This window comes from Chiloscyllium punctatum, chromosome 11 (assembly GCF_047496795.1).
Source record: "Chiloscyllium punctatum isolate Juve2018m chromosome 11, sChiPun1.3, whole genome shotgun sequence".
NCBI lineage: Eukaryota > Metazoa > Chordata > Chondrichthyes > Orectolobiformes > Hemiscylliidae > Chiloscyllium > Chiloscyllium punctatum.
In genome coordinates this window covers 73,272,363-73,287,930 of record NC_092749.1, presented here as the reverse complement: position 1 = coordinate 73,287,930, position 15,568 = coordinate 73,272,363, and the positions used below count along the sequence as shown (strand labels likewise).

Sequence of the window (15,568 nt, the reverse complement as noted above, 5' to 3'; positions counted from 1 at the left end):
TCAAACCTTCCTGTTACTTGCAAAAAACTCAATCAAGTAAGACAACTGCAAATCTATAAATGTTTTCTTTAATTAATCTGTCCAAAATGCATCTCAAAATGTTTTCCTGTAAGTTGCCCACAGTTGAGCAGAATGGCATATAATTACACAGGTTATCCTTTCCATCCCTTTTTAAACAACGATACAAACATTAGCAGATTTTCAGCACCACATCTGTAAGCAAAAAGGATAGAAAACAAAAGTCACAGCTTCTGTTATTTCTTTCCTTAACAGGTGGAATAATTTACTTCTGAAGCTAACAAATTATTCATTTAAAGCACCTTAATATTTCCTATCACTATGCTTATCCACCTAATGTTTTAGTCTCAATTACAATATCTGCTCTATGTCCCTACTGTTAAAATAAGAGCAATATATTCATTTAGAACACAGCCCAGTTCCCCGTTAATTTTTCATGCCTTCATTTTGTTTTCCTTATTTCCTTGTTAATTTTCCGTCAATATTTTTGTTTAGGTTTTACTACCAGACTTAGGCTCACCTTTTTTGCCATACATCACTCTACATGTATTTTTAAGAATCTCTGCCCTGGATGTAGTTTTGCTCACTAAGCTGGAAGGTTCATGTTCAGATGTTTTGTCATCATATTAGGTAACATCTTCGGTGAGCCTCCAGACTAAGTGCTGCTAGTGTTTCCTGCTTTGTATTGTTTTTGGGTTTCCTTGGGTTGGCGATGTCTTTTCCTGCGGTGACATCATTCCCTGGTCTTTTTCTCGGGGTGGTAAATGGGATCCAAGTCAATGTGTTTGTTGATAGAGTTCCGGTTGGAATGCCATGCTTCTAGGAATTATCGTACGTGTCTCTTTTTGGCTTTACCTAGAATGGATGTGTTGCCCTTCCTTATCTGTATGTAAGGATACTAGTGAGACAGTCTAGCAGAAAGCAGGAAACACCAGCAGCGCTTTGTCCAGAGGCTCACTGAAGATGTTTCCTAGTATGATGACAAAATATCTGAACATGAGCCTTCCAGCTCAGCAAGCAAACCTACATCCAGAACCTCAATCTGAGCTACAAATCTTCTCAGAATTCGCTCATCTCTGCCCTCTATAGCCTTTAGTCTGAATTTATCCCTGTTAATACAGAGGTATTTAAAACCCCAAACTATTACAGCCCTTTTATTTCTGTACTCCTCAGTGATTTGCCTTCCAGTTTGTCCTACTAACTGTGCGCTGCTGGAAATGCACACTGATTAGGCAGCATCTGAGCAGGAGAGTCAACGTCTTGAACATAAGCTCTTCATCAAGGATGAAGAAGAGCTAATGCTTGAAATGTCGACTCTTCTGCTCCTCAGCATCACACTTTTTGACTCTGATCTCCAGTATCTACAGGCCTCACTCACCCTGTCCTATTAACTTCCTCTCACTGTTTAGAGTTTATAGTATACTTTAATCATGTGATTGCCCTATTTCTATTCAACCTATATATCTTCATTTGATGCTCTTTCAAGGATATTACCCCTCTTCACAGGTGAGACTGTTTCACGAACCAATTGCAGCTTTCACTCCTTTTTAATCCCCTTCCCAGCCCTGCAGAAAGCTCTAAGTAAGAATGCTTAACTGCTATCCCTGCTCTTCAAATTTCATTCCAGTAGTAGCCAGGATATAATACTTCCAAATATATACCTGTGCTCTCAGCTCTTTTGCACTGAAGAAACAGAAGAAGTAGGCCATTTGGTCCATCACACGCACTTCGCTATTCAACATGATCTTTGTGATCCTCTAGCTCAACATTATTTTGGACCGAAAAGGATAGATTCAGGCCTTTTCTGGATATGAAGTTCAATATACAGTGGGAGTCCATAGAGACTTGGGAATTCAGGTGTACAGATCTTTAAGGTGGCACAAACAGGTGCAGGAAATAATCAAGAAAGCTAACGGAATGCTGGCCTTTACATCAAGCAGACTGCAATATAACTAAGCAGAGGTTATGCTGCAATTATATAAAACCCCCATTACTCTTCATTTGGAATACTGAGAGCAGATTTGGGCACTACATCTTGGGAAGGATTTATGGCCTTGGAGGGAATACAGTGTAGGCTTATAAGAATGATACCTGGACTTCAGAGGTTAAGTTGTGTAGAAAAATTATCCAAATTCAGTTAGTTTTCTCTCAAATTTAGAATGTTTAAGGGGTGATCTGATCAAAGTCTTCAAAATATTAACAGGTAAATACATAGTAGATAAACGATTTTCACTGCCTGGAGATTCTAGAACTGGGGGCTATAATCTGTGAATTATGGCCAGGCTATTCAGATGATGTTAGCATGCATTTCTACACACAAAAGAGTAATAGATGTTTGGAACTCTCTTCCATATATGGATCGATTATTAATTTTAAATCTAAGGTACATGCATTTTTGTTAATTAATTAATGGCATTTAGGGATTATGGGCCAAAGTTGAGAGTGTGTTGATGGAAAAGCATAGCAGGTCAGGCAGCATCCAAGGAGGAGGAGGAAAATCGATGTTTTGGGCTGGAGCCCTTCATCAGGTATGCAAGGCAGGTATATGGAGTTAGGCCACAGATGACCAGGAGTTAGGCCACAGATGACCAATGATCTCCATGAATGGTGGAAAAGCTTCAAAGGGCTGAATAGCTGGCTCTTATTCGTACAGACCATACTCTTGCTCACTCCCATACCCCATGATGCCTTTAGTCTGTAGAAATCAATTTCTTTCTTAAACACACTCAGTGGCTTGGCCTCCACAATCTTTTGTGATAAAGAATTCTATTGATTCACCAGCCTGAGAGAAGACATTTCTCATCTTAGTCCAAAAGTGGCCTATCTCATATCCTGAGACTTGTACCCCTACCTCTGGATTCCTCCTCCATCCCCTGCACCCTTCAAAAGCAAATGAAACAGCATCTCTTCATCCAGTCTGTTCAACCTGCCACAAACTTTATAGTCTTTATGAGATTCCCTCTCATTCTTCTAAACTTCAATGAATTAGTCCTAGTTTAACCAATCTCTCCTCATAGCATTGCAGGAATCAGTCTGGTGAACCTTCCCTGCACATACTCAATGTCAAGCACATGCTTTCTAAAGCAAGGAGACTAACATACCAGGTACATAACATACCAGGTATGGTCTCAAGGCACTGTACAGTTGCAGAAAGACATGTGTGCTCCTATATTCAAATCCTCTTGTGATTGTTATGGACCAGACTAATCTCCCTCAAAGTATATCAAGGAGATAGCCTAGACTTTTGACATTTTACTTTATTTAAAGACAAGTATAAAGTGCTGTGTTCCAGAAGTGATTCAATTGGTCCAATAATAGACATGAAGCAAAATTCACTTTAGTTAAAATACAAAGACAAAAATTGGTATAGCTTATTTAGTTACTAATCATGAACTGTTCTAATATAGCGGCATCCCATAAACGCATCCTTGGCAAAGGCAAATACAATAAAACAAATTTTCCTGATAAGCTACCTCCTTTCCAGTGCAAGAGAAAGGAATACTGAAAGGAAAATCCAAGTATCAGAGACAGAAGTCAAGCTTTTTGCTGCAGCAGAGAGCGAGAGTTGTATCTATCAGCTTCAACTGCCAACTCCGAACCCCAACAGAAAACACAACTAAAACCCTTGGTCTGTATGAGTGTGACTCCATCCACTTATTCTTCTTTTGTCCAATTTAAAAGAAAAACTCTCAGTGAGCTCAAAGCTATTTACCCACCATTTCTAAAGCAGATATTCTGGATCCACTGTGGCAACATCTCTCTGCAACAGAAACTGCACAGAACAAATCTCTCTTAAAGGTACAGTACAACTGCATGACAAATGCCAACATACCATTGCCTTCCTAACCATTTGCTGCAATTACACAGTTGCTCTTAATGATTAGTATATAAAAACACCTAAATCCTTTCATACATCAACATTTCCAAATCTATCACCATTTAAACAATACACAGTCTTCGTGTTTTTCCCACTCAAGTGCATCTCTTCACATTTATCCATGATATTTGACCACTTACTGAACTTGCCAAAATTTTCCCCTGAAGTCACTCTATTCCTCACCACACACAATTCCAACTGTGTTGGAAAACAGAACTGTGGATTTTGGAAATCAGAAACAAAAACAGAAATTTCTGGAGAAACTCAGCAGATCTAGCAGCACCTGTGGAGAGAAAGCAGAATGAATGTTTCAATCTAGTGACCCTTCTTTAGTTCTGAGTTCTCACTTTTTCAGTTAGCTTGATTCTCACCACCCTCTGGGCAATAACAATGTTCCTCACGTTCCCTCTAAACTTCCTGCAACTTATCTTAAGTCTATGCCTGTTGATCGCTCCTTGTCTTCCTGTTCAGTCTATCTACGCCGCTCTCCCATTATAATTTATATATCTCAATTGTGTGCTCCCTCAGCAACCCTGCTCCAAGGAAAGCAACTCCAGCCTATTCAATCTTTCTTCATAACCAAAGCTCGCCGGCCTAGGCAATGTCCTGGAAAATCTCCTCTGGACCCTTGACAGTGCAATCACATTAATCCTGTAACGTGGATTCCAGAACTGCACAAAGTACTCTAAGATACTCCAATCTGCAAGTTTGTTACTTTATCCAACAATTTTATATTACCCTTTTGATTCAACAATTCCTCAATTTCCTTTGTTAGCCACATTTATAGGCCACTTTTTGTGCTAAGTTCTTTTGCATAACTGTTGTAATCAATTATTTGTTCCTTAAATATTAGCCACTACCTATTCACTACAAGCCAGTAACTCCGTGCTTAGCATTGCTGCCTCACATCCTTGGGTGACTCTCTGTGTGGATCTGCCCATGTCAGTGTGGTTTTCTCCCAGGTATTCTGATTTCCTCCCACAGTCTGAAGATATGCAGTTTATGTAGATTGACCATGCTAAATTGCCCCGTAGTGTCCAGGTACTGTAAGGATGTGCAGGTTAGGTGGATTAGCCATAGTGGGAATAGGGTGGGGCAGGGGGTCAGGGTAGGATGCAATTCAGACAGTTAGCGCAGAATCGATGGGTTAAATGGCCTCCTTCTGCACCAAAGGGATTCTATGGTCTATAGTTTGTTGAAGCCTATAAACAACCACACCTAGTCCTGTTTAGAGTTAGGACCCTTGTTTCAGATTGGGATACTTCACTTCAACTTTTCATCAAAATTGTACCATTTTCATGATCATTTTTTTTCCAAAAGGACTTCTCATAACAAAATTAATTAACCCCCTCTCATTGGTCACCAATCATATCATACCATTCACATCTATTTGCGCTGTTAACTCGTGTACCTTATTGTGAATTTCCATGCGTAAAGATACAGTATACAGAGGAACCTCAATTATCCAAATACCAATTATCTGAAAAATCAGATTATCCGAAGATCTCAAGGTGCCGACAGAAACATTACATCAAAGACATGTGCCCAACACCAGTTGCGTCTTTTGTTTACAGTGATTAAAAGTGCTGCCGAGAACAGTCCTGGACTGATGGGAGCACAGGCACTGTCTCTAAATGATTGATCTCCCACCTCCCCTTCTCTCTTCCCACACTTTCCCTGGAGTTCTACACAGCCATGTGCCCTAAACCTCCCATCCCCAATAATCTCTCTAATATTGTCCTGTACAGGGCAAAGGTGGAACCTGCCAAAACGTTGCAATAAAAAGTTGTGTGTGTGTGTGTGCGCGCGTGTACACGCACGCGCGTGCTATTTGGAGACTCACTCCCCAAAACGCAGCAGCAGCAGTGTTGACTCACCACCAGACGCCTGGAGGAAGAACGCCTCATCTTCCACCTCGGAACACTTCAACCCCAGGGCATCAATGTGGACTTCAACAGCTTCCTCATTTCCCCTTCCCCACCTCATCCTAGTTTCAAACTTCCAGTTCAGCCCTGTCCCCTTGACTTGTCTGGACTTGTCCGACCTACCTAGCTCCTTTTCCACCTATTCACTCCACCCTCCCGTCCCTGACCTATCACCTTCATCTCCTCCCCCAGTCACCCATTGTACTCTATGCTACTCTCTCCCCACCCTCACCCTCCTCTAGCTTATCTCTCCACGCTTCAGGCTCACTGCCTGATGAAGGGCTCTTGCCCGAAACGTCGATTTCGCTGCTCGTTGGATGCTGCCTGAACTGCTGTGCTCTTCCAGCACCACTAATCCAGAATTTGGTTTCCAGCATCTGCAGTTATTGTTTTTACCGCAGTGTTGTTGGTGTCCAGTCTGGCTGCCCCAGAGAGGGAACAGGAGTGTAAGGGGCTGGGGGTGGGGGCAGACTGGGGGTGGTGTTGGATGGGGTTTGGGGGTGCAGGGATAGACAGAGGCGCAGTGTTTGACGGGGTTTGGAAGGGGCGAGCGGAAGTGCAGTGTTGGGTGGGGTTTGGGGGGGTGGGCAATGTTGGACAAGGTTTGGGGGCGGAGTGGGGACAGTGTTGGACGGGGTTTGGGGGAGGTGTTGGGGTAGGCAAGGGCTCGCACACGCTGTGCTGAGTGGGGAGTAGACTTAATAGAAAACTCTGAACCCAAGAGAAAAGGCATTCAATTGATTAACCGAATAATCAATTATCTGAACGAAATAGTGCCCACCCACCTCGTTCGGATAATCGAAGTTCCTCTGCATTTGGACTTTTTTTAAAACAGAAGACGCTTTGTACTGTCAGTATTCCAGTTTGGTCAATTAGAGATGATCGGATCTTGATCAGATAAGCCAATGGGCAGAAGAATGGCAGATGGAGTTTAATTTATCTAAATGTGAGGTGCTGCATTTTGGGAAAACAAATCTTAGCAGGACTTATACACTTAATGGTAAGGCCCTAGGGAGTGTTGCTGAACAAAGAGACCTTAGAGTGCAGGTTCATAGCTCCTCGAAAGTAGAGTCGCAGGTAGATAAGATAATGAAGAAGGTATTTGGTATGCTTTCCTTTATTGGTCAGAGTATTGAGTACAGGGGTTGGGAGGTCATGTTGTGGCTGTACAGGACATTCGTTCGGCCACTTTTGGAATATTGTGTGCAATTTTGGTCTCCTTCCTATCAGAAAGATGTTGTGAAACTTGAAAATGATTCAGAAAAGATTTACAAGGATGTTGCCAGGGTTAGAGGATTTGAGCTTTAGGGAGAGGTTGAATAAGCTAGGGCTGTTTTCCCTGGAGCATCAGAGGCTGAGGGTTGACCTTATAGAGGTTTATAAAATCATGACAGGCATGGATACGAGAAATAGACAAGGTTTTTTTTCCTGGGGTGGGGGAGTGCAGAACAAGGGCATAAGTTTAGGGTGAGAGGGGAAAGATATAAAAGAGAGCTAAGGGGCAACTCTTCACACAGAGGGTGGTGCATGTGTGGAATGGGCTGCCAGAGGAAATGGTAGAGGCTACTACAATTGCAACATTTAAAAGGCATTTGGATAGGTATATGAATAGGAAGGGTTTGGAGGGATATGGGCTGGGTGCTGGCAGGTGAGACTAGAATGGGTTGGGATATCTGGTCGGCATGAACAAGTTGGACAGAAGGGTCTGTTTCTATTGTACATCTCTATGACTCTGAACTTTTTTTTCAAATAATTAACCAAATACAAGTGTGCTAAAACAAAACCTAATTGTCCAAACAATTTGTTATAATGCTATAACATTCTATGATTCAATATTCTCAATGAAAGTTAGAACTGAAAGTCACAGGATAGGAAATATCTAGTGAGTGGTTATCACAAACTGTTACAGCACAGGAGACTACTCAGCTTGTCATATGTGTGCCAGTTCCAAATAAGCATTATATGTCATGCCACTTCTCTATCTCCATCTGATGTATATTCCTGTTTTCCTCTACATGGCACCTGTGTCAACTTTAAACAACTTATACGTAACTTACAATAATACAAAAGTTGCAAAGTGGTACAAATCACTCTCTTGGGATTAGTTTATTTAAAATGCCATTCAGTTTCAGTTCATGTTGTAAGTGAAATTAAGCAGTGAAAAGAAGACCAACTTAACTAACAAATTTCCTTTCCTGAAGAAATAAACTCAAGTTTCATATCAACCTTTTCGACTATGTGTCAGCCTAGTTCAGTTAACGATACTCTCACCTCTAGAACGCTGTGGATTCCATGAGTTGTAATGTCAAAGGAACAGATGTGACATGTTGCTCCAAACTTTGTATCCCAAAATAAATTTCCAAAACTAGCCATGTCATTATGTTACACTATAGACTCATGGTTAAATTCACACATACACAAGTTATTGCTTCAGCACACAAAGCTCAACTGCACCTGTAAAGACTTCTATTTAAGTCAGATGCCTGACATAAGCAGAAGTCAGTGTCCACTTTTAAGACCAAACCATACTATTGAGAAATCCATATATGCAACATTTTAGATTGTCTGGTGCAGTTAATGTCTTTAAATGTCCGTTTGATGTCCTTAAAAGGACAAATGAGACAACTAAACCAAGAGTTTGAGGTAGTTTTGCAAAACAAAGGTTTCAGGACCTCTACATATGCAGAGGTACTGCCTCCTCGGAAGGCAGTAGAAATCCCCATTCCACATTGAGGTCGAGTGATGTTAGGGATTAAATAGCTGACCCCTAGCCAACCATCAACAGTACCTTGACCACCTCAACTCCCCCTCCCACTCCACCAAGGGTTTGCAAGTTCTGAGCCTCTTCCACTGCCAAATCCAAGCTACCCAATGCCTGAAGGAAGAACGCCTCATCTTCAGCCTTGGGACGCCCCCAAACCATCAATGTTGATTTCACTAGTATCCTCATCTCTCCTTCCCCCATCTCATCCCAGATCCAACCCTCCAACTCGCACTGCTCTCTTGACCTGTCCTACCTGTCCATCTTCCTTCCCACCTATCTGCTCCACCCTCCCCTCTGACCTACCAACATTACCACTACTTCCATCTACCTTTCATCTTCCCAGCTACCTTTCTCCCAGCCCCACCTCCACCACCCTATTTATCTGTCAGACCCCTTCCCCACCCACATTCCTGATGAAGGGCTTATGCCTGAAACATTGATTCTCCTGCTCCTCAGATGCTTCCTGACCTGCAGTGCTTTTCCAGCGCCATACTGAGTATAGCAGATCAGCTTGGTTGAGATGTTAAATAATTAAAGCTGTCAGAGGTTCCATTATCATGTTTTAAAATATATATATTATATTTTTGAGCCACTTTGTTCTAAAGTGAATGGTTATTAGCTTTCTTAGACAAATGACAGGTATGTTTTTCACTGGGTAGTTAGTAAATAGCTGAAGCTTTATAATATCATTTTGAACAACACTTAGCCATGGAACACAAATGCATCACCACCCTTTGCCCAGACAAATGGAAACACATTTTACCCTAATAAACAGAAGTCCCATCAGTCAGAAGTTGATTCCTATTCTTCAAAATTAGCATGTGCAGCATGTAGTTCTGGATGCATCAGCCCATATCCTCAGATCGCCAGGCAACACCTTCCAATATGTGTTGCCCCAACTCTCAAGATTATGAACTTCTGCTTTCACCATAGGCAACCTGTCAGTTATTTTGGTAGTCCTAACATTAGGTTCAGTGTAACACAACACATCTTAGCAGTAAATAAAGCAGAACATCATGAGGTGCAGACTAAAACACATCTACAAGGTGCTCCAAAGATTTCTAAATTATGAAGGAGGGATATCTGAACAACTGGCATATTTCACAGGCTAAACCTGAATTTCCAAGATACAAAAAGGATGAGAAAAGCAAAAATTGCTCAGTGCTGATCCTCTGATCAAGCTAAATTTGGCATCCATCAGGGTCCCAGTGCCAAAATTAATCAACAATTGAAAGATGCATTCCCAAAATAAATGCTTAAAATAGCACAAAAAAAAAATCAGGTGGTGCTATTGCTGCTCACACAAGGACATGCAGCAGTTGAGGGAGCATTGTCAGAGATTCCAGTTTTTGGATGAAACATTAAACTGAGGCCCTACCTGCCTGCTCAGTGGATGCAAGAGTTCATTGGCATTATTTCAAACAAGACTGGAGAGGTTATCCTCATGCCCTGATGAATATTAATCCTTCAAACAACATCATAAAAAGTTAAACTCGCCCTGGGAGGGTTTAAACTAACTCTGCAGGGGCATGGGAACCTGGACTGTAGCTTTAGGGTACAGGACCTTGAGTGTAGGGAGGTTAGGAACATGGCATCGATCTCGAAGGAGGGTGCCTGTAAACAGGAAGGTGGCTTGAAGTGTGTATACTTCAATGCCAGAAGTATAAGAAATAAGGTAGGTGAGCTTGCAGCATGGGTTGGTACCAGGGACTTCGATGTTGTGGCCATTACAGAGACGTGGGTAGAACAGGGACAGGAATGGCTGTTGCAGGTTCCAGGGTTTAAATGTTTTAGTAGGGTCAGAGATGGGGGTAAAAGAGGGGGAGGTGTGGCATTGCTTGTCAAGGATAGTATTACAGCAGTAGAAAGGGTGATGGAGGAAGACTTGCCATCTGAGGTAATGTGGGCAGAGGTTAGAAATAGGAAAGGTGAGGTCACCCTGTTAGGAGTTTTCTACAGGCCTCCTAATAGTCCGAGAGAAGTAGAGGAAAGTATTGCGAGGATGATTCAGGAGAAGAGTGAAAGTAGCAGGGTGGTTGTTATGGGGGACTTTAACTTCCCAGATATTGACTGGGAAAGCTATAGCTCGAGTTCGTTAGATGGGTCGGTGTTTGTACAATGTGTGCAGGAGGGTTTCCTGGCACAATATGTAGACAGGCCAACAAGAGGTGAGGCCATACTGGATTTGGTTCCAGGTAATGAACCAGGCCAGGTGTTAGACTTAGAGGTAGGTGAGCACTTCGGGGGCAGTGACCACAACTCGGTGACTTTTACTCTAGTGATGGAGAGGGATAAGTGTTCACTGCAGGGCAACAGTTATAGCTGGGGGCAGGGAAATTATGATGCGGTGAGGCATGACTTAGGATGCATGGATTGGAAAAATAGGCTTCAAGGGAAGAACACAAATGATATGTGGAGATTGTTCAAGGAACAGCTAATGGGTGTCCTGGATAAGTATGTACCAGTCAGGCAGGGAGTAAAGGGTCTTGCGAGGGAGCCGTGGTTTAATAAGGAATTGGAATCCCTTGTGAAAGGGAAGAGGGCGGCCTATGTAAAGATGAGGCGTGAAGGTTCAGTTGGGGCAATTGAGAGTTATAAGGTAGCCAGGAAGGATCTAAAGAGAGAGCTAAGAGCAGCGAGAAGGGGACATGAAAAGTCCTTAGTTGGTAGGATTAAGGAAAACCCAAAGGCTTTCTATAGGTATGTCAGGAATAAAAGGATGACTAGGGTAGGTATCGGTCCAGTCAAGGATAGTAGTGGGAAGTTGTATGTGGAGGCGGAGGAGATTGGTGAGACACAAAATCAATACTTTTCGTCAGTATTCACTCAGGAACAGGACACTGTTGCTGATGTGAATATTGAGTCACAAGTGATTAGAATGGATGGCCTTGAGGTACGTAGGGAAGAGGTCTGGGGAATACTGGAAAGGATAAAAATAGATAAGTCCCCTGGCCCTGATGGCATTTATCCTAGGATCCTCTGGGAAGCTAGGGAGGAGATAGCAGAGCCATTGGCCTTGATTTTTATGTCGTCGCTGTCTACGGGAATAGTGCCAGAAGACTGGAGGATAGCGAATGTGGTCCCCTTGTTCAAGAAGGGGAGCAGGGATAGCCCGAGTAACTATAGGCCAGTGAGTCTCACTTCTGTTGTGGGCAAAGTCTTAGAGAGAATTGTAAGGGATAGGATTTATGAACATCTGGATAGGAATAATGTGATCAAGGATAGTCAGCATGGTTTTGTGAAGGGCAGGTCGTGCCTCACAAACCTTATTGAATTCTTTGAGAAGGTGACCAAGGAAGTAGACGAGGGTAAAGCAGTAGATGTGGTGTATATGGATTTTAGCAAGGCGTTCGATAAGGTACCCCATGGCAGGCTAATGCAAAAACTACGGAGGTATGGCATTGAAGGTGCATTAGAGGTTTGGATTAGGAATTGGCTGGCTGGAAGGAGACAGAGGGTAGTAGTTGATGGTATAGGCTCATCTTGGAGCGCAGTTACTAGCGGTGTTCCACAAGGATCTGCTTTGGGACCATTGCTGTTTGTAATTTTTATAAATGACCTGGAGGAGGGGCTTGAAGGCTGGGTGAGCAAGTTTGCGGATGACACGAAAGTCGGTGGAGTTGTGGACAGCGAAGAAGGATGTGGCAGGTTACAGCGCGATATAGATAAATTGCAGAGCTGGACAGTAAGATGGCAAATGGAATTCAATGTAGCTAAGTGTGAAGTCATTCACTTTGGTAGGAGTAACAAGAAGATGGATTACTGGGCTAATGGTAGACTACTTGGTAGTGTGGATGAGCAGAGGGATCTTGGTGTCCATGTACACAGATCTTTGAAAGTTGCCACCCAGGTAAATAGTGCTGTGAAGGCGGCACATGGTGTACTGGGCTTTATTGGTAGAGGTATTGAGTTCCGGAGTCCTGAGGTCATGTTGCAGTTGTATAAGACTCTGGTGCGGCCTCATCTGGAGTACTGTGTGCAGTTTTGGTCGCCATACTATAGAAAGGATGTGGTGGCATTGGAACGAGTGCAGAGAAGGTTTACCAGGATGTTGCCTGGCATGGTAGGAAGATCGTATGAGGAAAGGCTGAGGCACTTGGGACTTTTCTCATTGAAGAAAAGAAGGTTTAGGGGAGATTTGATAGAGGTGTACAAGATGATTAGGGGTTTAGATAGGGTTGACAGTGAGAACCTTTTTCCGCATATGGAGTCAGCTGTTACTCGGGGACACAGCTTTAAATTAAGGAGTGGTAGGTATAGGACAGATGTTAGGGGTAGACTTTTTACTCAGCGGGTTGAGTGTTTATGGAATGCCCTGCCAGTAGCAGTGATGGACTCTCCCTCTTTATGGTCATTTAAGCGGGCATTGGACAAGCATATGGAGGTTATTGGGCTAGTGCAGGTTAGGTAGGCTTCGGTCGGCGCAACATCGAGGGCCGAAGGGCCTGTACTGCGCTGTATTTTTCTATGTTCTAGATACAATGCTCAGTTTTTTGCTGATTAATGTCAGTGGATGCAAACTCAAAGCCAAGCACCCACAATTTTATCGTACGTATCTAGGGCCTCGAAGTTCCAACTTTTAATGACTTGATTACACACTCTGCTGAAGACACAGAATGAATGACTCTGGTTTGAGTGTGATGGATGTAAGATGCTATCAATGTTTATGTATCCCTTCAATGATCTTTGCAGCTCATCAATATTTCACAGCTAAAATCCATAGTTTTCACTTTCTGGAAATACAGCAGTAAGCACTAGGCCCAAAGCCTTACAAAAAGGCTCAAGAACATTGCCATACTTTATAATCTAGAATCCTGAAAAAAAATTCTTACACAAGAACTCAGTTTGTTCCTTCCTAATTATCTGCAAACTCCAGCTTAAGAGCCACCAACAGTGAGATTTTTCAAACTTTGTTCACTAAAATCTCCTTTGCTATGTAGAAACCACAAATGAGGATATACAAATAGAATAATTTGTACAAGAAACAGAATCCTATTCATCAACCTCCAAACGACAACTGCAAGTCAATTCACTAGTTCTTGGCAGAGGTCAGCAAAATCTGCATAAGCTTCCCATCCTCGCCTCAAATAACTTTGAGCAAATAATTGTACCTAACTACATTCATGCCTATTTGTCTTCCATGAGGTAGGCAGCCACACAAAATTCACTTCCTCCCTTCAAAGTGGCTTATTACAGGTGTCTATTTGTATAGCACAACCCACTAGTTTTTCTTTCTTGCAACCTCCAATATAGCAACTCAGTGTCCTTCCAGATCATGAAGGTGCCCATTTGGGCAAGTTGGACTTAGTGGAGGAACCTTGTTGATCATAATTGACATGGCTTGGATGTCAAGCAATTTCCTTGACTTAGGGAGGAAAAATGTTTAATAAGATTAGATTTCCTGTTATGAAACTTTGAAATATCAATATAGCAGTTATCTATCCCTAAAATAATACATGTCCATGCTTAAACATTGATTGAAAGTGCATGTAGAATATCTCCAAACACTATCATAGGTACTTTACTAAATTTTACTGACCCTTTGGCAATTAATGTACAGCATATCACTGCATAATTTACCTTTTATTGTAAATTTCAACATTAACTGAACCGAGAACGTAAGTAACTTTTTTTTATTTTCAGTTTGTGAAACTCATCAAGAGGCAAAATTGGCGGAGAAAGTCTAATATTTCGGTATATTCGAAAAAAATGGGCTTAATTTGTTTTAAGTACGGTCTCAAGAAAGTGAATAAACATGGCAAATAAATGAAAAGAGCGCTCTGAAGGCAAGTAAAAAAAACCTCGGCCTCACGGCTCCCTGCAGCATGAGTGTCGTGTTAACCGTGGGCCGCAGGAAACGAGTTCCCCCAGCAAGCCCCATCTCCCTTGGTTGAACAGGCGACAAATTAGAGAGCGGGGCTCGAAGGCCGTACTCAACAAAAATGCGCAGAAATACCACCCCCCCCCCCCCCCCCCCCCGGAAAAAGGCATCATTCCTCAGCCTCTCAGAGATCACTCAGAGTCCAGACCCAGTGTTCAGCAATAACCCCAAACCAGGCCTGGCGGAGGTTAATTTGTTGATCAGGCCTCGAGTTCCGTTGCTGGGGGGACGGAGAGGTGTGACAGGAATGAGAAAGGCTCTAATCCTCTCCCTTCCTCCCTACCCTTCATCCCAACATTGAGATACCTTGGATCCCCGCTCCCCGCCATTCCGGCCAAACTGACCAGGCCCCAGTTCTACAGTTGTCCGTTTGATTTTAATTTTATCGCAATGAGACGCTCGAGAGGCCTGTTCCTCTCGGAGGTCCCGCTTCTAGCGCCCGTTATTCACCCGCTGTCCCCCCCACCCCCCCGCTACCAACCGCCTGCGCCGCTGAAAAACATCCCCACCCCCCCCCCCCCCCCCAAAACAGCCTGAGTTCACACAGACCTCGTTATTAAAGGCTTTGACGGCCTCCATGGCTCAACACCTTCGCTCCTTTCTGTCGGATGTCGAGGATGAGAAGGGCCGTCGGCACTCTCAGGAGTCAAACTGGAGGAGCTGAAGCTCGGCGATGAGTCAGGAGTGGTGGCAACGGCCGCGCTTCACCCCCATCTTACCGCGGAGCAAGAGGAAGGCAATATGGCGGCGGGCGCAGTGAGTGGCTCTGGAGCGGACAATCGCAGCGGCTCTGCAGAGGGAAGGGAGAAAAGGGAGCTCACACAGCCAGAGACACCTAGGGGTCAGACACTGCAACAACACACAGCCGACTCAGCCGAGGTATGACCCTCCCGCTGTAGGGTAGACAGCCTCACCGCACTGAACACACTTCCTTCAACTGTGGCATATACCGTCACACCACCTTGAGCTGTACCATGCACAGCCTTACCTGACGACATACCCTCACCACACAGAACATATTTACTTGAACTGTACCATACACAACCTCACCTGACAACACACCTCCCTAACTGTACCATACGCAACCTCACTACGTAGAACAC

The 15,568-nt window shown here is 43.4% G+C and overlaps 1 protein-coding gene across 4 annotated transcripts in view; it reads right to left on the bottom strand.

Moving 5' to 3' along the window:
* Positions 1–15,213, bottom strand: part of tiam2a (TIAM Rac1 associated GEF 2a) — a 289,699-nt gene extending 274,486 nt beyond the window's left edge. For 3 of the 4 annotated variants that reach the window (XR_011961891.1, XR_011961892.1, XM_072581039.1), the window contains exon 1: positions 15,015–15,212. Coding sequence is in view for 2 of the 4 variants with exons in the window: in XM_072581039.1 (XP_072437140.1) it covers positions 15,015–15,044 (30 nt within the window). In the remaining 2 variants the exon portion in view is untranslated. Of the gene's footprint in view, positions 1–15,014 lie in introns of all 4 variants that reach the window. The other variant, XM_072581040.1, reaches the window with a different exon arrangement.
* Positions 15,214–15,568: the final 355 nt, after the last annotated feature.